This window comes from Pholcus phalangioides, unplaced genomic scaffold (genome assembly GCF_987345545.1).
Source record: "Pholcus phalangioides strain wild (caught in Gottingen) unplaced genomic scaffold, Ppha-v1.0 ptg000015l_1, whole genome shotgun sequence".
Classification (NCBI taxonomy): domain Eukaryota; kingdom Metazoa; phylum Arthropoda; class Arachnida; order Araneae; family Pholcidae; genus Pholcus; species Pholcus phalangioides.
The window spans coordinates 36,385,952-36,411,815 of NW_028301608.1; the positions used below are offsets into that span (position 1 = coordinate 36,385,952).

Below are 25,864 nucleotides of genomic sequence, written 5' to 3' on the forward strand. Positions count from 1 at the left end.
TGTATATTCTCGGAGATATTCGGATTTAAAATTCTGAGAAAAGTTGGGGAAAGACAGCATAAATGAGGGACAAACTCGCATCGCGAGGTTCTGGGTTCGAACCCCACATTCGCCTCAGTGTTGGTCTGCTGAAGTTGGTTTTTGTGGTTCCCAACTTCAAGACGTGAATGCGAGCCGGTCTCCTCTTTAAAAAGTCTCGTCATAGAGAGCAACAGAATTACAAACGATACAAATCTAACTCAATCATAACACATCACTCACTTCACTTCTAAAATATAGATGGCAGCACTGAAAAATCAGACACAACACTAGATACGCATTCAGACGGTTAGGTACGTACACTTACACTTCCGGCACAACTCAATAGGTAGTAAATTGCCCATAGATAGCGATAGGCCTGAGTTGTGCTCGGTTTGAAAGAAAAAAAAAAGAAAGAAAGAGAGCATAAATGAGAGGGAAAAGAGCATTGCCCGTTAGTTTTTGCTGTTCTTTCATAACTTTTCTTCAATTTTTGAATAAAAATATCTTAGTGAATATTGCACTCGGAAACGTGGAATTTTTTTTTCTTTTTTGGCCTCACGAGAGACAGGGAAACAACTTTCTCATTGGAAGTTATAGAATATGAGGACAAAAATTTAGATTTTTTTTTTATTTTGTGACACACTGTATTTTTTTCAATCAAAACTAGTACAGGGTAATTTTTGAACGCATTTTGAACATTTTATAAATTGAAATCAGCAATTCTAGGACACCCTGTATATCAAAAATACAGCAACACAATAAGAGCACTAAAAACCAATAATTATAACAAAATTTAATTATACTGGCCTTAAAAAAAACTACGGTTGTCGCATCTAAGCATTGACAGATTCTCGATTTATCCCAATATTTTTATCGTATTTCTTTTTAAACGTGTCAAATGTACTGCACACACGAACGTAAAACACGTTTTACAAAAGAAAGTTACAAATTTTTAAAAATTTTAAAAATTAAATAATTGTATAAGTTACAGATATCAAAAATTCCCGAGTCTATGGCTTTGTAGCTCTGGTGAAAGCCCTTTGTTGTTTATCGTGGCAAGGCCAGATCCTGTACCACGTTTGTTCTTCTCGACTTGGTGTTTTCGGGAAAGCACTTCGTGTTGCTGTGATCAGTCCAGATGTTGGGTCACATATCATCTAGTGGCTCTAATGAGCCCTTTGCCGTGGGCAGACAAGGTCCTGTGGACCACGTCCACTCTTCTCAAAAAAAAAAAAATCATGATAAGGGACGCGTAACGTCATGAAATTTCTGCATCCGTGTCTTTTCCACTCTAATACACCATGAATGCTAAACCCACCGGTTGTGGGCGAATGTGGCCCTGGAACTTATCTTACGTGGTCCGTGACCTCAAATCTAATTTTGTAAAAATGAACTAAGCAGCACATTTCCTGATCACTTAAGTAGCCTGCAGCAGTGTTCCAGATCACTTGAGCTTGTTTGGTAACCGCTTCAGATCATTCAAGTGTCATGCGGGACGTTCACAGAACACTTAATTGACCCGTGGCATATTTACAGATCACCACGGCACGCTTCCAGATCATTTAGTTCCACCCCGGCACATTCCCAGATCTTTTAAGCGACCCGTCGTATTTTTACAGATCATCGCGGCACAATTCCAGACAGTGTTTCCAGCTAGATCTGGTCTTTTTTTTTCGGCCATTTAGTTAGGTAAAAATACCCATCTAGTTGTTTTTCTTAGTCTTTTCCAAAAAAAAAGTTTCTGTGCACCAGTAGTAGTCTATTATTCCGCAGTGATGGTCGGCTGAAGTTGGTTTTCTGTGGTTCCCAACTTCGAGGTACGAATGAAAGCCGATCTCCTCAGTAAAAAGTCTCGCCGCAGAGCGCAGCAGGCCTGCAACGGTAAAATCTTCAAACAATACACTTCACTCATAGTTCGAAAAATGCGTGGTAGATGGCAGCACTATAACAAGCATTACACAAAAAATAAACTTCACGGAAGGTTCACTATACGTACACACACATTCCAACCTGTACCAATTCTTTAGAACTTCCGCAGTGGAATATGGACGAGGTATATGTGTGGTTTAGTAGTATTAATCTATTAACAAATTACGCGAAAATAAGAGAATGTCCCGAGAAATATGGGACGTATGGTCATCTATGAAAATACTAAAATTAATTCTGATTGTTTTAAACGCGGTTTCTAATTGTGTTTGATGAAAAATCTAGTTGGAAAATTTTTGACTGTAAACAACACTTGGTTCCAGAACACTTACGTGGCCCGTGACATATTTTTAGATCACTTAAATTAATTGACCCCGAAGGATCTGATCTTCACAAATCACCGCGGCACATTAACAGATCGCTAGAGTGACCTGCAGCGCAGTTCCAGAACACTTAAGAGGCCCGTGACATATTTTTAGATCACTTAAGTGTCCCTCGATGCATTCACGACTCACCCCGGCACGTTCTCAGATCACTTGAATAGCCCACGGCATATCTACAGATCACTTAAGTAACCTGCGGGGATGTTCCAGATCACTTAATTAATTGAGTGACCCGCGACGCGGTTTCAAATCAATAAAGTGACCCCTCGCTCTCCTAAATTTACAACACCTATGCAAATACACTGAGAGAAGAAAAATAAAATAGTATTATGCCATATCACATATCGACGCATTTCCGCGTCGATTTCATGATGTTTGTTTGTATGTATCCCCATACAGTTTGTTGCTAAGGTGATCAGATATAATGCTTCTCTTTTTAACGATGATTCTGTTTCGAAATAACAGACAAAAAAAAGTGATTTTTTTTCCCCCCATTGATTTCTTTTCTCAGTGAAAATGCGCTGAGATTTTCCTCTTGAAAAGCGAATCTCCGTAATGACCTACATTTATAGAATACATCATGTTTTAGAGAGAGAGAGAGAGAGATAATACGTTTTTTTAAAGAATTCCAAATTTTTCTAAGATATTTGCTTTGCTCATAAAAGAGAGGAAAAAACAAATATCGTATCTTCTAATGAGAGTAATTTTAAAATTTGTTACGATCGTGAATGAGTTTTGAAAATTAAGTTTTGGATTTAGAGAGAAATTAGATTGGTAATATTAATCGAAAAAGGAAATTTTTTTTTGATTAATCGTGTATTTTTTTGATGCGATTGCTTTTATAATGATTATCAATAATAATAAGAAGAAATTTTAATTTTTTTTCTATATTTTTAATTTCAAGTTCAAAGTTATGTTTTAGTTTTTAAGGTTTAATTTTTATTAATTTTTCGTGAACTGAAAATTTTTTTAAACAAACGTTATTCGCTGAGATATTTTTGAATTCAAAATCCGAGTAAAAGTTGGGAATGAACAGCATAAATGAGGTAAAGAAATGTTGTACGTCGGTTTATGTTGTTCTTTGCCGAATTTTATCTGATTTTTTTAAATTCAAATATCTATATAAGCCATAGTTTCCCAACCTTTTTTTGTCCCATCTCCCCCTTCTTTAGAAATACTTTTCTCCCATCGCCCTCCCCCCCCCCCAACGCAATCTAACCCATAGAATCCTTTGTTATACCCGTAGCTTTTACCACCCCCTAGGGGGCATTAACAATCACTAATCTAAGCGAATATTGTACACTGCTCAAAACAATTAGGGGAGCACATGGTTTTAACAAAATTACGCAAAGATGTATACCGATAAGTATCATAAAATGAATCATCCATAATTTAAAGCCTAGCAGGAAACGGAAGAAGAAAACTTCATATGCAAATCAAAGTTCATGACGTCAAAAACCAGAAAAAGGAGATAAGGGCAGAAATCGGGATGTTGCAGAAACGTCTGTTTTATTGCCGTAACTGTGTTTTTTTTTTAGGAATTTTACCGTGATTTACCGGAATCCATGGCATGGCGTGTTATAGGCAGACTGGAATCCGGGCAAACACAACGTAGAGTCGCGGACGCTGTTGGAGTCCCCAGAAGTGTTGTTGCAAGGCTGTGGAATCGATTCCAAGAAACAGGAAATGTTAGACGTCGACCAGGGCAAGGTCGGTCACGCGCCACTACAGCAACTGATGACCGGTATGTACGGTTAACAGCCCGTCGAAACAGAACAGAGAATGCTACGCAGCTGCAAAGACGGTTGCCCTTGGCAACAGGACGAAGGGTGTCCAGCCAAACAGTACGTAATCGGCTTCATGAGGGAGGGCTCTATGCACGTAGGCCAATGGTCTGCATTCCGTTGACCCCAAGCCACCGTGCGGCCCGAAGAAGATGGGCTGCTGGACATCGAGATTGGGAGCAACATCATTGGAGCCAAGTGCTGTTTACAGACGAGTCCCGATTCAGTCTGGAGTGTGACACCCGACGTGTTCTGGTATGGAGGGACAGGGGCACTCGAAATAACCCCGCATTCGTTCGTGAAAGGTCACAATACAGACGAGCTGGTTGGATGGTATGGGGTGGAATCAGCATAGGCGGACGTACGGACCTGCATATCATTAGGAATGGCACTTTGACGGCCCGAAGGTATGCAGACGAGATACTGCGACCTCATGTCATCCCTTACGCTGGAGCCATTGGAGATTCCTTTGTTTTCCAGGATGATAATGCCCGACCGCATAGAGCTCGTCTGGTGGGGAACATGCTTGAAGCTGAAACAATACAGCGTATGGAATGGCCAGCGTGCTCTCCTGACCTGAATTCAATCGAGCATGTTTGGGACATGCTCGGACGACGCATTGCTGCGCGACCAAGGCCGCCTGTTACTGTCCGAGACTTGCAGATTGCACTTCTTGAGGAGTGGAACAGTATTCCCCAAAGTCTGATCGATAATCTCATCGCATCCATGGCAAACAGGTGTGCAGCAGTCTTAGCTGTTCGAGGAGACCACACGCCCTATTAAAACTCATGCATCATGTCTAAACAGTACTTTTTTTTTTATCGTTTACATGTGACCAAATTGTTGCCCTAAATCATCTTTTCATGTTTTTTCCATATTTTCAAAGAATTAAAGCTTAATTCCAAATTTTTTTACGTCTTTTTTCTGTATTGCGCATTGATGCGCGTGTACTATACATTGTATGCCAATACGTGGCTGTCTCGCACGGTTTTCTTCACTTTTTTGCTTGCTCCCCTAATTGTTTTGAGCAGTGTATTTGTAGAGGGGATTTCTTTTCTTTTTTTCTGGGGGGGAGGGGGTTTCAGAAGAGACAGGGCAACAATATTTTTATTGGAAGTTAGAGGACAGTGGGACCGTAAAAACCTGGTTTTTCATTTTGTGACACACTGTATTTCCAAGCTCAAAATTGGTGCAGGGTTATTTTTGAACACATTTTGAGAACTTTTTGAATTAGAACCATACCTATATATACGACTTACAGGACACTGTATATCTGCTGAAAAAAAATTAATAATTTTTATTTTACTTTTTCATTTCTTTTAATTTTCATTTAAAAAATTTTTCATTGATTGCTTCTCTCTCGTTTTATCTCATTAGATGGCGACAAGAGGTGAAAGCCACAGCTGTCGGCACGCCACAAAAGAAGCCAATGAGCCGAAAAACAGCTATAAGAAAATGATTCCATGTCAGTTCATTTCTGATACAGTACAGTATACTCTTTTTAATTTAATACCATCAAAACCATCATCGCTGAAGGATCCATTACGATAAGTATCATTAACTTGTTATCCACGTTTCAATATGGATGCCGAGAATCAAATAATAATCACGTATTAATTTAGGAAGTATCATTATAGCTACGTATGTAGGGTGTTACACGATGTATGCGATAAAAATTGAATAAAATACAAGAAATATCAAAAAAAATTGGAACTGTCATCTGCCATAATGAAATTTACATAAAATGGCAATTGGTTGGAGGGATTACCGTATTTCTCGAAATACACTATGTTTCCAAAAGTCTCTCCTTTTTGGAGTTTAAAAATTTTCTCGAATTTCTAGATAAATAGAGCAAATCGTTCTGAAAATTTTCGGTCCTGTCTATGCTTTTACACTCATAACTCATTAAATAAGAAATTACCAAATTCTTAATTTCCGTGCATGGTATCTCATGTATAGCACCAGGTTATCTGTGAATTTCATACAAATTGGTTGAGAACTCCATGTTGTAAGTAAAAAAACAGGTGGTGAAAAGTGGAATTTTTATAGAAAAGATATATATTTTCGTGAATATAGGCTATGCTCATAAAATGCTTGTAAGTATTGCACAAAGTTAGTGCATCATTTCGGGAAAGTTACGAATCATTTACGGTTTTTTGTCATTCAGTGCTTATCAAAATTAAAAACTAAATTAACTAATCTGAAAAATTAAAAATTTTCGTTAAAACAAGATCTTTCCTATAACGGGATTCGACTGTATTTACGAATTTGTGGAACACCCTGTATATCTCTCACTCATAATTTAACGGAAGTGCTATCATCACAGGTGAATTTTACAGCACTTTACATGAAGCGCAAATGTTAGCATCTATTATTTGCCTTAATGATAATGACATCGGCGAGACAATTAATGTTTTCCTCTCATCAATTACTTCGTGGGATATATTCAATGTATTCATACAACAGACCGAAGTTATAATTTATGTTAGTTCATTACGACATTAAAACACATGTATCCCATGATGAGTCTACATTTTTATATGAGAAAATTATCTGTTTATACTCCTATCATGTATGTGTGAGTGTAGTTGCAATACGGAAATTGCCTCATACTTTATGATGATTACTATTAATTTACTGAAAAAAAGTACGAGGATGGAGACAGAAATGGCGTATACGTGTTAGAAGCCATTGTATATCACAAACTCAAATTGCAGACGTAATGATATGCTGGGTATATCTATTCTTCTGTACATGTAAATATCAGACAAATTTAATTTAGAAAAACATGCTATGTCTAGAAAATTAGAATTGTTCTTATTATTGCAGACGACTACAACAGAGTCGTGCTCGAGGCGCTACCTGGTATTCCAGACTCGGATTATATCAATGCTTCCTTTATAGACGTAAGTAAATTACTCGTGAGAGAGTCATTTTTGAACTTTAGAAACAGCGAAGATATTAAAACGTATTATATTTTAACATTTTTTTTATGTATGCATTGTTTGCCAAAAATTCCGAACTTTATTTCAAAACTTTACGTAAAAACCGAGTTTTCTTAGGAGCCGCGTGCAACATGAATCACCCAGTGCGACACGCCATACAATAAGTAAAGCAGTATGACTGTTTGAGGCGTTGGTTTTCTTTTATCTCCCCGTTAAAAAGTCTCACCACAGAGAGCAATCGGCAAACAACAGTATATATACTCGTGACGTCACTAAAGAAAGTCGTCTCACCTACAGTCATTGGATATACTACAAAAAAGGGTAAAGATAGGCGCATGCGTCGGCCTGCTATGTCCAATGGCTATAGGTGAGATGACCTTTTTCACTGATGTCACGAACTTCATGCGAAGGCCTTCCGCTTTAGATGGTGTTGGTTAGGTACGCATACTCACACTTCCGTCACAGCTCAGTCGGTAGTAAATTGCCCGTGGCTATAGGTGAGATGACCTTTTTCAGTGACGTCACGAACTTCACGCGAAGGCCTTCCGCTTTAGATGGTGTTTGTTAGGTGTACGCATACTCACACTTCCGTCACAACTCAGTCGGTAGTAAATTGCCCGTGGCGATAGACTGGAGTGGTGGTCGGTTCGAACGAAAGAACGAATGGCTGTTTTCCTACAAAGCGTAATATGCACAGTGCTTTACGTCGAAAGTGATTGGCCGTCTGCTTCTCTCACCACGCGTTTCACCGATCTTCTTCATTTTTGTTGTGTTTTCTTTCCCTTCCCTTCAAATCGGAGCATGCAGAATAGCTGGCTCTTAAATGCCAGGGCCTTATACTATATAGCCGCCCTGATCTGATGCGCCACGCTAGGAAAACACAAACGCTTAACGTGATTAAAGCCGGGTTTTCCTAGAAGTAGAATTTCTGCGTCGTGTGCAGCATGAAAACGCTGATTGGTTAAAAACCTGAAATTCAGGTTTTTTTTACCAATCAGTTTTCACGCTGCGCGCGCTGTTGAAACCTGCTCTACATGTTTCTGCCGACACGCGGTTCACGCTTTGCGCTGAAAAAACCAGCTCCCTAGAACAGTGTTTCTCAATCGCCAGGCCGCGGTCCGGTACCGGGACCTGGCAAGAGTCGAACAGGGCCGTCAGTGATTCATCATTTCATATATATATCCCTGTTCGTTTTCCATTAGTCGTGTTTATGACCGGGACTTTCACTCAGAAAAAAGAATCCTACCGGGCCGCGGTCCTTCAAAGGTTGAGAACCACTGCCCTAGAAAACCCGGCTTAAAATCAATCTCGATTGTGTCGTATGAAAATGTTGTTTGTACAGTAAAACGCAGCTTTCGGTGGTCGAGAATTTTTATTAACTCAGTTATATCATACATATATTTTTAATAAATCATTTAACTACATTTAATAAACTATATCATGAATTTATAAAACTGTAATGAAAATTTCTCTAAGTATAAAGGGCACAGTATCGTGAAACATTAGCAGCACAAATTTGATGCTTACAGTTTCCGTATATAGGGTGTAAAGCGATAAACTTTTACACCCTTTATCTTTTGAACTGTTGGTGATAGAAACATACTTTCAATTCAAAAAAGTATTCAAATAATGTGTCTATTTTAGATATTTCATGCATTTTACTTGTTACCATATATGTAAAGAGATAAAAAATTTGAATTTTCGTACGATATCATTCCCTAACTTCCAATCCAAATGTTGTTACCCTGTATCTTCTAAGCCCAGAAAAACAAATTCATGTTTCTAACTGCAATACTGTCCGAAATATTCGAATTTGGCAAACCCTGAAAATGAGGAGAAAGACAGTATATACTGAAGGACATATTCCAGAAAAATTCCATTCCTCTATGCTCTGCAGTTGAAGTTTATTAAAACTTTCCTTTTTGTATGAGATATTTCTCTTTATATGTTCAATCAACAATATCTCAGCTAATATTGCATTAACAAATATGAATTATTTGTCCTCAGGAAGGACAGGGCAACAACTTTCTGATTGAAAACTTAAGAACGTGGAACCATAGAAAAAAGGTTGAACATTGTAATCTCATTGTATATGTTACGGTAAAAGCCAGAAGACTAGTGAAACCTAGGATTCGGTAAGACCTAGGTTTTATCAAGGCGAGTTGGTAAAACCCCGAAAAAAAGTTGTAGACGTTTTCATTTCGGACGTTCGCCGAGTCAAAGCCTGTTTTTAATGAATAAATAAACCATCATGAACTAAAAAATGTTCCTGAAAATGAGGTCAGTAATTGGAATTATTAATTTATTAATAATTCCAATTATTGAATAATGAAAGTTAATTAACAAATTACAATTATTTAGTAACTTTCTAACAAATGACGCTTATTAATTAATAATTATTAGCATTTAAGTGAAACTTATTTTGTCATTACCTCATTTTATCAATTAAATGAATTAACTAAATAATTGGTCATTAATTGACTTTTCATTATTAAATAACTAATTGTCGGGAACTAATAAATTCATGATGGTCAATTGATTCATTAAAAATGAGCTTTTTAATTTTGTCCGAACAGTATATATTAACTTCAAATCAATTAATTAATTAATGTATGATAGTTATTACTGGCATATTTAGCGTCAAGAACTCAAAAGTTCATGTTGGTTTAATTAATTAATTTGTTACTCATTAACTAATTGTAATTATTAAGCAACTATAATTATTAATTATTGAATGCTGGAAACGTGATAATCAACTGATTGAGTAAAAACGTGCTTTGACTTGGTAAAAGTAAAAATGAAAACGTTTACAAGTTTTTTTCGCGCTTTTACCATCTCACCTTGGTAAATCCTATATAGGTTTTATCAGTCTTCGGACTTTTACCGTAATATATAATATACGTTCACTAGTAGGGTAACTAACAAACATTTTTATCTATAATAAATCCCTCTTATTTGAATACTTTCTCATATTGGAAGTATGTTTCTATCACCAATGAATTAAAACACGAAGGGTATATAAGGATATGACTTCACTAACTGGAACCCCATATGAATTACTGTACACTTAACTTTATCCGAATGACGTCACTCTCCGCTATCCATACAGAGGTTGTTAACAGCTGGCTGAAGCGAAGATACATTTTTTTTTTTTTTGGAAAGAGAGAAATTCAACTGCCTCTGCGGGGAATCGAACCCACGTCTTTTCACTTTCCGGATGAAAGTCCTAGACTACAGAGGCAGCGAATATCTCAATCTTTCCTTGGAGCTCGTGTGCACTGAACGGGACCGTACAAGGACCTAACTCAGGCCAAAGCTCACAATTGCTGACAATACCACTAGATGGCGATTTATCCGAGGATGATGTCACTCTCCGCTATCCATACACCCAATTTTTCCTCGGATAAGTCGCCATCTGGAGGCATTGTGAGCTTTGGCCTGAGTTGGTCCGACCGTCCATGTACGGTCCCGTTCAGCGCACACGAGCTCCAAGGAAAGATTGAGATATTCGTTGCCTCTGTAGTCTAGTGGTCTAGGGCAGTGTTTCCCAACCGATGTGCCCGGCACCTTAGGGTGCCGCGACATTGTCTAAGGCGTGCCGCAAGATATTATGGAGATGAATCAAAAATATTACACTCCATTTAAGGTCTTAAAATAAATTAAGATGAATTAATTACTCTCATGTGTGACAGATTTATCAGATAAGTCGCCATCTGCTGGCAGTTTCAGCAATGTGAGCTTTGGTCTGAGTTTGGTATGGCTGTCCATGTACGGCATGTTTACGTGTTTCGTTGCCAACTGTAAAACCTGATTTCAAGTACCTGTTCTGTAAGCATCAATTACAAGTTTCACTTTAATGATTAATCGAGCAAAACTCTTACCGCGATGTATTTTTACTTAGTGATTTTTGTTGTAGTAAACTTCATTCTGTTTTCAAGGAAGGGTGCCCCAAATTTTTAATGTTATTCTCAAGGGTGCCGCGAACTTCAAAAGGTTGGGAAACGCTGGTCTAGGGCGTTCACCTGGAAAGTGAAACGACGTGGGTTCGATTCTCCCCGTTGGGGCAGTTGAGTTTTCGTGAAAAAAAAACCCTTTGCACTTAACTTTAAGCATTTACTAACATGAACTTAGGCATAGTCTCAGTTACTTACGTGCTGCGTGTTTGAATCATTTATTAAATTTTGACCTAATACAATCTATGCATTACTATCTTGGAGTGAGAAATTCTAAACTTTTTATTTTTCAATTGAACTGTTCATCGTGACCACATTTGACATTAGATCGCACACTCATACTCTTATAGGTTGATTTTATATTGATTTCAAAGAAGTGTCATGAACAATGATACAGTTTATTGTGAAAAAATTTCGGCCACCCGATATTAATCGAAATTTTCATTTATTTATTCCTGAAAAACGAAACTGATGGGTTCGAAACATTTATGTAATGTTGAGAAAAGTGTCTTTTCAGTAATGAATTGAATTTTCTAAAATTTGAAAATGAAAAAAAAAAATTCGATTACATCGCATCTCGCATTCCCACGGTAGCCTAAATCATCGCAGTCTTCCAAGGAACGTCGATAAGTTGAGAAAATAGCCGCTAACGTTATAAATCTCTTTACAGTTACTTCCAATAGTTTTCCAAGTGGGTTTTTCGAGAAAGCTTATATTTTTCCATTGCATTATTTTAGCTGCAAATCTTCTCAGAAAAATGCATCAGAGTTGATAGCTGAAATATCTTTACGTGTTTGGAATTCACTAAATGCTGCCGCTCTTTTCTCTTTACCTCTCTCGAAATTCTTAGATCAACTGAAAGTGTACTGGGAAATTTCCCACTGATTTAGAAAAATGTCGTTTTTACAGAACCTGGAACTATACATTAGCGTAAAGACGATCTCAACTCTTTACGGGAAAACACTAATTTCTCACAATAACGAGAGAAGAGTGAAGTCATTGATAAGGTACGGAGATGAAAAACAGAACTTAAGCCCTTACCACGGAGTCGCGTTGTTTACTTTGGCGATTTCTACTGAACACATAGAGTAAGTGCTTAGAATGGAAAATAAAATAAAAAATTAGTTTGTAATGCGGCTGATAGATGAACGAAGCTTTTAAGACCTCCATCTCTAATGACGTCATTTCTACACTCTTAGCTCGTGGATTAATGCTCTGCGAGTTCTTCCTGACACTTGTGTTTTCATTCTTTTTTGTGGCCTGCGAAGAATCTACCGCAGATGCCGAAAGCTTATGTGCGAACCATTCGAAAGATAATGTCCATGTTTCATATTTGCACAAATCACCTCATGGTCATGGTGAAAATAAATCATTTACTTGAATTGGTTTTTCATAAATTTAAAAGTAATGAGAGCGCCATATTTCTCTGAATGCAAGCCCCGCAGGGAGGAAAGACAAATAGTTCTAAACTTGACGTAAGCACCGCATCAGTATATACAGTCGGCACTGCTTAAACGGATATCAACGGTTCCAGCACCAGTACCATCGGGTCATGCTGTCGTGCTATGAGCTTACCTGAGCACGGCCAGGGATCCTCAAGAGAGAGAGGGTGGGTGCCTCATAAAATGAGATCTAATTAAAAATTTCCAGAGAAAGACGTAGATCGGTAGAAAGGTATTTCTAATCAGCTTAATACAGGAGACCTCAGGAAAAATCACTTTGTCCGGGGGCCCATGATACTCTTTAAAAAAAAAAAAAGACAGCCCCGTTCATCACGAGATACTGTAGAACTTGGTTAATTCGAACTTTTACGAATTCCCCTTCAGTTTTCCATCTAATTTAATGTTACAATTTCTTGTTTTATTCGAATGTTTGGATAATTCGAAGTCGGAGGGGAAAAAATCATGATTTTTGTATTAGTAAATTCAGTTTTGAAAAATTCAGACCGCTTTTCTCGACCAAAATGTTGAAAAAAACAAATCTTAAAAGACAAGTAAAAGTTTGAATATTCAGTTTTTCTCTACTCTTCTAATACCCATTTCAACATTGATCAACTGGAGCGCATCAAAAATGCGTACCACTTAATACCGATTATGCTGTTCAACCTATGGACGAAGGTGTACCATTCAAAATCTGAATCTTTTTATCGTCATTAAGAGTATGGAAAGTATCGGGAAGTGAAAATTGTAAGACGCTAATGAAAAAGCATATTTTCTTGATAGCATTAGAATGATAAGCAAACTTTGCAAAACAGTTTCGTAACGGATGATCATGATCTAATTCACTAAATCAGGCTTTGAACATGGTCAGAAAATTCTACAGTGATGCTGAATCCTGAACAGTGGAGTAATGTAGCAGCTCTGAGACCAATTACTACAATCACAAATTATTAATTTGGGAAACAGTTTCAAAACTGATGATAAAATTTATTAATTGATAACTTATTGTCCTATGGAATGATTGAGATGCAATTTGTAGTAATTATACAGATCCGGAATAAATGTATAGGCTAATCCGAATTTTGGAAAATGCGAACTCATTTTCGGCGACTTTGGAACCAAGAGAGAGGGGTATTCTATTATGTGGAGAACAATTCAGTTGTCATTTCAACCGTTAGAATAGTTTGTATATTTGATACTGATGAAGGATCACCATTAATGAATCCCTTTGGAATAGCTCAGACGTCAAAATGAAATGAAAATTATATTCAATTACAACGATCAAGATTTTTACTTTTCATTGCAAAAGTTAGCGCTCTCTATGCGTTCGACAGAGAACTAAAATAAGACAATTGATTTTTGGTAATGAAGACAACTTACAGGGTGATCAGCGAATAAGCCCTTATTTCAAAATTAAATATCTCTACAACAAAGATCAATAGAATTATGCGGTAAAAGGTATGTTTATTAGCAAAACTGTAAGAATGTTGCACAGAAATTTCGAAAATTTAGTTGCAAAAACTGTTAACAGATGGCGCTGTAATTGGAATGATACCTATAAATAGCCTTTAAAACGTGCTTCGAAGTCTAAAGCGATCAGTACGACTGTTGGATAGTGAAAAGAGGTTAGCGTGTAGAAATTGAAATAATGTACGCATTCCATTGAACAACGTGTTTTTTTGGTACTGGAATATCACAGATTAGGAATATCACAGTCCTACGGCAACAAGGTGCAGTTTTCAAAACCGATTCAATGTTCCAGTTAAACCCGATGCGAAAACCATTCGCATGCTCTTCGCCAAATTCGAACGGACTGGCAGCGTGGATGATGATCGAAAGGGAAATGTTGGACCTAGGCAGACTGTAGTCAATCCTGAAAATGCAGCCAAAGTTTCTGGAATCGTTCAGCAAAATCCTAGGAAAAGCATCCGAAGAATTGCATCAGAGACTGGTTTGAAGTACACGAGCACGCAAAAAATATTGAGAAATAGCCTACGGATGCTTCCATACAAAATCCAAAGTCATCAGGCTATACCCACATGAAAGCTGTTCGACAAAGGGTTGACTTTGCGAATCAGATTCTCACAATGATCGACAACGAAGGACTTGATGTGGGCTGCATCTGGTTCACAGATGAAGCACATTTTCACTTGAATGGATTCGTAAATAAAAACTGGAGATTTTGGGGTTCCGAAAATCCTCATTTGTGTGAAGAGAAACCAGCGCATTCGCCTAAAGTTACTGCATGTGCTGCGGTATGCGCCAGAGGCATTATCGGCCCCTTCTTCATGCGAGAAACGATTACTACTGAACGTTACGTTACAATTTTGGAACAATATGTCAGCACACATCTAGCGTTGGCGGATCGACCAGGTATCGACTGGTTCATGCAAGATGGGGCTCGACGACATCGTACAGATAGAGTTTTTCGCTTTCTTCATGAATACTTTGAGAATAGAGTAAGCGTTAGATTATCCGAAATTTACTGACACAGGAATAGATTGGCCTCCATATTCTCCCGATCTGACCCCTTGTGACTTCTTTCTGTGGGGCGCATTGAAAGACACTGTCTATTGAAACAATCCCGCTGCTCTGGATGAGCTTGAATCGTTGATTGGTGTTGAATGTGATTCCATTTCCATTGAGACATTGCAAGACGTAATGTCAAATTTCGTTGTTCGTTTACGCCACCTCATTGTTACGAAGGGTGAACATTTTGAAAAAATTGTGTTCTCATTGCAAAGACTGCTTGACTTTATTATTTTTTTTGTTTTAGACTCCTTTCAGAGAAAGAGTTTTCGGCGCAGAGCGCCATCTGTTAACAGTTTTTGTAACTAAACACGATCTCCTGGACCAAAATCTGGGTTCTGGAGGATTTTATTCGTATAAATCCAGAGAAAAATAAACACTAGTCATTTGCGAATATTTGTTTCCAATCACTGTCTTCCCTTTCTCTGAAATATAGCACTAGCAGCATAGGCTGGCTCAATGTTCTTTGGCGAATATTAGCCAGGAACAGAACCGGTTTTTCCAGAACACTACTCGTGTTGTGAGGGCGTTCTCCGACCAACGTGTGGACAGACGGATTATAAGATGGGGAGGGAAGGAAGGCGACCAGCCTTAAAATACCTTCCAGCCTCTAATATTTGACGACCATTGCCAATTGCGCAGCTATCCACACTACATGTCCATGACGAACCTTGGAACGTATTGGGCGAGTCTTGACACGAGTGTGTGGCCCAATAGTCATTCGCGCATATTTGCCTTCCCCTGATGCAAAGAAGCGGCATAGGCTGGATACACACTGTCCCAGCTTGTCCCAATGTTCCTTGGCTAATATATGCTTCCAGAACACTTGATATGTTGTGACTGCTTTTGTTCTACGATCGATGTGTTGCCAGACGGATTGGAAGATCGGAAAGTAGGGCGACTTCTTATTGTAGGCTACTACTATACTTAATCGAACATGCACCTCGTACACATTCCTCTACGGAATTTCTAACGAATCGGCACATGCCGGAATGTGTGTTCTGAGTGTATGCTTGGCCCTAACGTATTTATGTTGTCGAATTGCGCTTGTTTCGTGTTCATTCTGCCATCTGGCTTCCATTTCCTGAAGTAAAGATGGAAATGCTTGAATTTGCATGTTTTGTCAGTATCGTTCAGCTCTCTGCGGAGAGACTTTTTGAAATGGGAGACCATTGAAGCTGGAAAACCACAGAAAACTAACTTCAGCCGACCACCTCTGTGCCGTCAACGGGGTTCGAACCTGGATCCTTTGGACGAGAGTCCAGCACGATGCCCACCCGACCGCACAGCAGCCTCATTGGAGGCTGGAAGGTACTGGTCGTTCTGTTTGACCAGCCTTCCAATACCTTCCAACCTCTAGCATTTGACGACCATTGCCAGTAGTGCAGGGCCGTGCCCGAGTGGCATGGTGGTAAGATGCTCGTCTACCATCGTGAAGGTTGTTGTCAGGGTCCCGGGTTCGAACCCAAGGGAGGATATAGATAAGATATTTTCCCTAACGAACTCGAGGCGACCACCGATGGGCAGCGCCTTCACTTCCAACCCATCTCACTAATTGCAGTAAATTGCAATATAGCGATATGGCCAGAGTTTGTGTTTGGTGAAGTAGTAGTGAAGGGCCACACTACTTGATGCGATTCAATTTGCCGTTGAACATTCAGATGAAACCGTTATCTTTACTGACAGTCTGTCTAATGTTATCGCCATTCTAAGCCCCCATATCTAAATACAAGCTCATTCGTACCATCAGAAATATTCTTATTCAACATCCTCGTATTCACATCTCATAGGTTCGTGCCCACTGTGGAATAGAGGGAAATGAGGAGGAGGTGGACACGGTGGATCGTCAAATTAACTGTCCAGTCGAATGATGTATTCGACCTCCCATTGCCCGCCTCATATGCTAAAAATTATGTTAGGCTTCTCCTTCTACAGAGATGGCAATAAATTTGGGACACATCTGCTAAAGTAAATCAGAGAATGAACAATAAACATTAGGTTTCTCTGCTTAGGGAAGCGTGGCCGAGTGCTCTAAAATCATTTTATTCACATAACACTTCCCCCGTCCCTATCCACTTAAGGAGGTTTAGAGTATCCAATAATTATTTCTGCTCCTGTGGCGAAAGAAATAGGAACGCATTATATGTTTCACCATGTCCACTCACCGTCTGTTACCACAGTTTTTCTCTTGAGTCTACTCACAGTTGGTCTACTTCACAGTTCTTATGGAAGAAAATAATCGCTAGGAGCCCGCTGTGTCTCCAGTAGATACACAATTTTTTCGCCTTCCGGGAATCCAATTCGAGACTGCTGCATGTCAACCAGATTTTCAATCCACCCTCATCATCTGATGAATCTAATCAGGAGATTTCTGTGGTTCCCAACTTCAAGGCGCAAATGCGAGTCGATCTCCCCGTTAAAAAGTCTCGCCACAGAGAGCAACAGTCCTACAAACAGTACAAATATTCAGTCATTACACTTCACTCACTTCACTTCTGAGATATAAATGGCAGCACTAAAAATCATACACAACACTAGATACGCACTGTTAGGTACACATACGGGGTGATTATAAAAAAACTATCCCGACATATGGGCCCCTAACTATCATACCATTCACAGAAACTGAATGAAATTTTGGCATAAGGTATTTTGAGGTATGCGCTCAAGAATGATATGGAAAACAACAGTGTCACTCTAACAGTTACGGTTACAGTGAGAAAATTTCGAAAATTTCAAATGGCAACACCAATTTTTTTGTATTGGAATGCGATCTCCATACTGAAAAACACTAAATAGCGTTGGAATGGCACCTGTAGCACGAAAATCCCCGGAGCTAGGCAAGGAAAAAGTAAAAAGGACTTTGCCGTGCACCAGAGCATTAATGTTCGTTTCATTCGTCACACCGTTTGTTCGGCTGAGATCCCAGCCTTATTAGTCCTCCACAAGGTCATGTGGAAAATTTGTGAAACACAATAAAATGCTTTATTTTATGCTGCTTCTCTGTCCTTATTGGTTGTCCTCACTTTTAGCCTATCTACCGCCGGTGATTTTCATGCTACAGTTGCCGTTCGAACGGTATTTAGGGTTTTTCACAATGGAGATCACATTCCAATACAAAAAACTTGGTGTTGCCATTTGATATTTTCGAAATTTTCTCACTGTAACCGTAACTGTTAGAGTTACACTGTTGTTTTCCATATCATTCTTGAGCGCATACCCCAAAATACCTTATGCCAAAATTTCATTCAGTTTCTGTGAATGGTATGATAGTTAGGGGCCCATATGTCGGGATAGTTTTTTTATAATCACCCTGTACTTACACTTCTGGCACAACTCACTTGTTAGTAAATTGCTCATGGCAATATACCTGAGTTGTGCTCGGCTTGAAAAAAAAAAAGCTTTCAGAAAGGCTGAAGGCTGATCAAGCGGGTGGGGCAACTGAACTGGGATGTATATTCTTCCCCCAGGCAGTTGATAATGAACTAGGATGTGTACTACTTTCCCTTGTCATCATTGAGTTGTATGGATTAGGATGTGTTCCCTATGTGCAACTTCCCCTAGCCTTGTATTACTTTTCCAACCAATATGCCTAAGTCAGTTTTTTAATGATGTATATATTCTTTTATTTCTGTTCTGTAGAGTGTTGTTTTGCACCAGCTATGCAATGCACAAGTGATTCTCCAGAGTGTAAAATTCCCAAATTTAATTGTTCATACAGTGTTTTTGCACCATTTTATTTTATGTATACAGTAAAACTTTTTTTTGATTAACCGTCACATGTCTAACCGTCGTTAATCCGTCATCATCTAAAAGAAATATACGGAAAAAACAGCCCAAAGTTTTAAGGTCCAAAAAAGTTCAGATTACTGTATGGTCTGTGCAAATGCCACCGGCAATCATAGATTACCCCTGCCGGTAATTGATAAATCCAAAAAACCACGTGCTTTCAAAAATTTAAAATCCAAATATAAACTCATTGCCTGTGAGCTGTTAGGCCCAAAAAGTGCTTGGATAGACCAAAAAATTTTTTTAGAATGGTTCCACAGCGTTTTCGTGCCTCATATGATCGTTAGAGATCATATGACCGCAAAGCAGTTGCCGTAGGAAGCACTGATGTTAATGGACAATGCCCCGACACAACCCTCTTGTGAACATAAAAGTGATGATGGCAAAATAACATGCCTGTTTCTTCCAGCGAATAAAATGCCACTTATCCAGCGTATGGACCAGGTCATAATTGAAAATATGAAGCGACGTTACAGAAAAGCTTTTATCGAAAGCTTCCTTTCAATTTCATGATGTCATGACTGTTAAAGAATTTCCGGAAGAGATACGACGTATAAAGGACGCTATTTTCAGCATCGCCACCGCCTGGGCTGACCTTATATTGAGATCGTTTGTAAACATTAATACAATATGTACAGTATGTGTATCATTCGTTCACCTTGACAGGATTTTATTTTCATTTCCGTCCCAAGCCCGCAGTGAAATCACGTTACTGTACATATGTTAAGAGATTTCTGCTATCCGTCTGTTCTGTATTTTGTTTTCTGATCTTATCGGTATGCAATATTTCGAACTATGTTTGCATATTGACCATGTTGCTTGCCATGACGTATGTGGCTTTCTAGAAACTGAAATACTGTTTTTTGGGGGAAAAAAACTTTGTTTTATTTGTAATGAACGTATACAGTGCTGAAAGAGAGGGAAAGGACACAGTCTAGCTCTTTTTCTTATCTAACCTTTACTCCGCCCACTGACAGTTGATTGATTGGGGGGGGGGTTAAAACACGTTTTACTGTAAAAACAATTTCAACGCGTTTTTAGAAGCCGAGATATTTCGGGGTAGCTGAAATTAAAGCAGATCAAGTATGACGAGATATCTCGGGATTGCCACTGAAAGGGTTAAGCAAATGAGGGCTAACAACATTCCAAACAGTTTTTTTATATACAATCGGATTTTTCTTTCAATTCTCAGAGACTAGTAGTTAAGAAATTCGCTTTCGGACAATAAAGGCGGACACCCTATACATACTGCTGTTTTCATGTGAATGATACGAACATTCAACGTGCTGATTTGATGTGAAAAGAAAGCCTAGTGAAGTATGAACAGATTCCCATAACACCTTCTTGAAAATAAATCCCTAATGTTCAACTCGACGGAAAAAAATGGTTTATGAGTTTAACCGATGTTATATAGTTGAATGGGGGGAAAATACAGAAAATAAGGAGTTTTTCCCGATATCAGCATTTTTCTTTTAGTTATTTTTGATATGATTCATCGTCGTAAGAAAGTGAATTTCCTTCTATAAGGGAATCTAAATGAGATATTTAATAGAAATGGTTTTTATGCGGCCATCCGTCAAAATATTGATATCCGATATCTTATTTACTCGAATATCTTGATGGTCTGTGACAAGCTGAGAAGTTTTCGTTGATGAAATACTGCAACTCTAGAAAACGTCAAATTACTGAAAACATACGTAAAAAAGAGTGAAAATACGGCAAAATTTGATATCTTCATCGATCTTCATTACTTTGAGTACTCACGAAAGCGAAGGTGGGGGGGGGTGTAGACTCTCTTGTAACTATTTTTACAAATCTCATTCAGACACTATGTGCATCAGAGGTGCAATTGAATAGAGTATAGTCCTCCGACCACGAGATGAATTTTCGCTGCGTCATGTCACGTCACGTTGGATGATTTTATTCAATTTTTTTTTTTGGTAAAACGATTGCACATCGAGAAAAGTTCATCAGTGACTGAGCTTTCACGATTGGCATGTCCTTCTAGAATAAAATAGAATCGTTTGACGTGACATGACGTGCCGTAGCCAAATCTCATCTCGTGGTAGGAGGACTATACATAAGTAATCATGTAAATATCAATGCTTGTAAAACTAAATAAAGATTTTAATTGATCACTTCTGTCTCTTCACACTGATTTTTTCCGCACACGAGGGTCAGCTAGACCCTGACTTACAATTTATTGCCGATTCCGAACGGCAGTATTCGACATTTTTTTTGCCTTTTTTTTTATACTAGATACATACTACATAGAAGAAGATTGTCCCTAAACCCCTCGGGGACAATCTTCTTATATATCGTCATGTTGTCGCGTCAGAAAAGTTTCTTTCAAGGACTAGTCGTGTATCGAACTCGTGACAGCCCCCTAAACATTTTTTAATACTTTAGGCAAGTACTTTATCGACCTGGGCTACAAAGCCCAGATTATTATAATACAGTTAGTACCGCTTAATCGAATGACGGGTACTCCGTTTAAACGGATAAAATCCTCCGGCACCAAAATTTCTCCCACAGAGGCAATGTTAAATGTTTCCGTTTTGAATGATAATTTCAACAACTTTTCCCCGTTTAATCTAATATTACGTTTCACACGTCAGCTGTTAATACAAATACAACGCCACAACAGGCAAATTGCCCAACGATCCCCGAGCCATTTTTTGGAGGCCCTACCTACTACTGCTACACCACACCCACCGCCCCCCCCCCCGCGGAACCCCCAACGAATCGGTACATGCGGGAGTGTGCGTGCACGTGTATTGAAACCTGACGTGAAGTTTTTTTTTGTTTCTCTGTAATGCTTGTTATGTGTAGTGCTGCCATCTGCCACCAGTTTTTCTAACTATGAGTGAAGTGTTATGATTGAATGATTTATCGTTGTAGGACTGTTGCTCTCTGTGGCGAGACTTTTTAACGGGGAGATCGGCTCGCATTTGCGCCATGAAGTTGGGAACCACAGAAAACCAACTTCAGCCGACCACCACTGTGGGGTTCGAACCCGGATCCTCGCATCGCGAGTCCGTCACTATACACATCAACCACTATACACACACGTTTTTATTGAATGAAAGCATTTGGAATTAATGGAAAATCTGTTACTAATATATTTTTTTAAAAAGTCATTTAGGTACTAGCCCAAAGTATTCAAGTTGTTTTCAATACGTACATTTGATTTGATTTGATTTTTGTTCCCCATTAAACCAATAGAGGGCGGTAACTTTCATAATGAAATGTAAAATTCTTGGGTGTTGTGTGATGATCATTGTCATGAAATACAGTAAACGTCCGTTATATATAACGAGTATGGCTTATAACGATAATCTCTATATAACGAGTGAATTTGCAGGTGATTTTTCAAAGAGCTAATGCTACAAAAAACGTCCGCTTATAACGAGAAGTCCGTTATAACAACAATTTTTTCCCATGATTTTGACCTGCCGTTATAACGGAGCTCTACTGTATAATTTCCATTTCATTTTCTTATGTCTGATTCATTCGAGTAGTTTTAATTAGTATTAGATCCTTCATCAGTTTTCAATATACAAACTATACTAACGTTGTGAGATAGCAATTGAATTGTTCCCCGCTTAATCGCATAATGTGCGATGGAATCGTTTATATACGATTAAGCGGGACCGACTGTGTAGTTATGAAAATAATTTTTGATGATTAATATTTTTTGAGTGTGTGTTTGTTCCTCAGTAATTTTTGATCTAAATTAAATAACAAATTCAATTTATATAACGAAGTATATTCTTTATGTATAACGCATACAGTGAAATAATAATAATAACAGTGAAACACCTCTCTGAAGGGCTACTTTTGCGAAATAAATTGCCGACCAATAGAGTGGGGGGGGGGGGGTTTCTAGTCTATTGCATCATTCACCTCTATTAACCCTTACAGCGGCAATCTCGTCCAACTTGATCTGCTTTATTTCGATCACCCCGAAATATCTCGGGTTCTTAATAGCCTTTTATTTTCAATGTGGCAGTTATAAAGCGGATCAGAAAAACTGTAAAAACCGCTTTAACGGGTTATAAACTACTTCTCCAAAGGCCCGATAATATAAGAAATGGAAGATAGTTCCTTTAAAAAGGTTTTATTGTGTACAAAGTAAGACATTTTACTTTTCTTTATATGCATACTCTGTAATCATTTTAAATTGAATACAAGCTCAACCCATGGCCTCAGGCCAAATGTGAGGCCTTTTAAATCATTTGATGTGACTCACAACCTAAAACCTAATTTTACCAAATTAAATAAATCATTAATCATAAAAGCATGGTGGTTGAACAATAGTTATACCACATCGCGCCATTTCGCTGTGGATACCAACGGATCTGTGGTTGAAATGGTATTAAATTTCAACGTAGACATCTTTCCTGCAAAAAGATTATCCTGTGGTTTTTCGTTCTGAAATTTTCCGTAAATTTTTTCTGCATACAAATTTGTAAGGAATTGAAAAATCATAAAATCATTTTTACTCGATTGTGACTCGGGATCGATTATCAATCCACTCAAATAGTCCAAAAAAGATCGCGAAATTACTTAAATATAGCTAGCGACACATTTTTCAAATCACTTGAGTGACCCGTGGCACATTTCTAAATTTTAAATTGCCAGCGGCGCATTTCTAAATACCATTTAAGCTTCGCAAGGCGCATTTCCAAACCACTTAAGTTGTCTGAGGCACAGTTTTAGATATCACTTTACCTACGCGAGGCACATTTCTAGGTATCACTTAAGCTGCTGGACGCACGTTTCCAAATCACTTGAATGATCCGCGGAACGTCTCCAGATTCACTTAAGCTGCTCGCACTTATTTCCAGATCACTTTAAGTTTTCCCCGGAATATACTTTCAAATCGCTTAAGCTACTTACGGCCCAGTCCCAGATCCCTGAAGTTGTTTGAGGCACATTTCCAAATCATTCAAGCATCTCCAGAAAGTTTCTAAATTACTTAAGTGATACGCAAGTGACCCTCAGCATACTTCCAGTTCACTTAAATTGCCCGCGGCACACTTTCGGAATTTACTCGTTCGCCCCAGTGGCGTGGTGGTAAGATGCTCGCCTTCCACCATAGAGGTTGCCGTCAGGTCCCAGGTCCGTACCCGGGGAAGAATATAGATGAAAAGGTATTTTTTTTCTCCTAACGAGCTATAGGTGAGACTGTGATAAATGGCGCCTTTATTTCCAAACCAACTCGTTGATATCAGTAAATTGCTTATAGCGATATGGTCGGAGATGGTGTGTGGTGAAGTAGTAGTCATTTTACGCACATACCAGGGGTATCTAGACCATAGTTTCCCAACCATTTTTGTCCCATCGCCTCCTTCTTCAGACATTTTTTTTTTCTCCCATCGCTCCCCCAAAGGAATCTAACCCATAGAATCCCATGTTGTACCCGTAGTTTCTACCGCCCCCAGGGGGCGTTAACGCCCACGTTAGGAATCACTGATCTGCACAGAAACTTACAGTTCTCAATGCCGATTCCAATGCTCAAGCCTGTCAAAAGGATCTAAGGCAATATAACTTGAACTACGTGCAGTAAAAACTTCAATTATGAGGTGGAAAAACATGTAAAACATGTTTTATATTTCATCTATGCTGGATAGAGGTGCATGCAATAAAGAAATACCCAATCTCTTTCCAAAAAAAAAGAAAATTCAAAAAATTCTAAAAGAATTCATGTCAGCATGACGTGAATAATATACCCGTAAATTTCGGCACATGGCTTTGATGTAGTAGTTTAAAAATGCGTAAAAGTGTATAGAATAGACGAAACACTCGCAGGAGGGAATCTTGGTACCCTGCCGGGTAAAAACCATAGATATTTCACCTGTTAAAGAACCCCCCCAAGGTGTGGGCCCGAGTTATTTTTAGTAAGAGTAAAGAATAGAGAAGTAAACGTGAATGGAAAGTGGATATGCGAAAAACGCTTCCGAAACAATGACTTTTCTCAGAACAAAGATGCTCGTTTCTTATTTTTAGCCTTTTCTTGGGTGGAGGGCAAATTGTAGTTTCAAAAAAAAAACATTTTGCATTTGTGGCTTTTTTTTTACGAAAGGAAAAAGACGGTAAACAGAACGGCTGAAGTTATCTTTTCTTATACTGTATAACTTATTCTTTAGAAAGCGAAAAAAAAGAATAATAGACATCAGTTCAAATGGTGCATTCACTGAAAGATACCGATAGAAGAAAGAAGTCTTCTTGCTAATCTCTTATGTCAAATTCTCATCTTCTTGTCGTTGAGCTTTTTCTTTGGAAATATGTTGGGTTTTTTTTTTTTTTTTCAGGAGGAAATGAAATATAAGGAATTTGTTTCCCTGTTTTCAAATCTCTTTCTCAAAAATAAAAATAGAAAAAAATGCTTATTTGTTGTTCTTCTTGTTTATTGTCGTTTTCCTGCTGATCTTGGTGAAAATTTCGAAGAATGTGATTGAAATATTTCGCTTCACTTTTCTTCTTCTTTACATTATTCCTTTCACCTGACTTTCAGGGATTATGTTTTCGAAGACATATTTCTACTTCAGTTGAAAGTGTGTGTGTGTGTGTGTGTGCTTCACATAATCTTATAAGAACCTTCGATAACGTTCCCGCTTTTTATTTCAGTAAGTGTGAATACAGGGTGTCCTGTAAGTTCTAACACGGCCTTCTTCTCATCAATCATCCGTCGTAGAGGTATGATTTCAGTTCACAAAACGCTCAAAAGGCGTGAAATATTTGAAATTTTTTTTTAAATTACCCTATACTAGCTTCGAGAGCGAAAATGCAGTGTGTCACAAAATAAAAAAAAAAATCTAAATTTTTTATACGGTCCCCTTGTCCTCTAACTTGCAACTAAAACGTTGTTGCCGTGTATCTCCTGAGGCCAACAGAAGAAATTCCACGCATCTAAGTGCAATATTCGCTAAGATATTTGAATTCCGAAATCGGAGAAAAGTTATGAAAGAACAGAAAATCCTTTTCCCCTCATTTATGCTGTTCTTTCCTAACCTTTCTCCGATTTTTTGAATTCGGATATCTTTACGAATATTGCATTTAAAAGCATAGGATCTCTCTCTTTTTTTTGTG

General features: G+C 38.3%; 1 protein-coding gene across 1 annotated transcript in view; it reads left to right on the forward strand.

The window, feature by feature from the left end:
• The window catches only part of LOC149075934 (receptor-type tyrosine-protein phosphatase kappa-like), a 193,151-nt gene that overhangs the window by 119,695 nt on the left and 47,592 nt on the right, over nt 1-25,864 (forward strand). The window contains exons 3-4 of the mRNA XM_089243447.1: nt 5,492-5,579; nt 6,944-7,020. Coding sequence (XP_089099573.1) covers nt 5,492-5,579; nt 6,944-7,020 — 165 coding nt within the window. The remainder of the gene's footprint in view (nt 1-5,491; nt 5,580-6,943; nt 7,021-25,864) is intronic.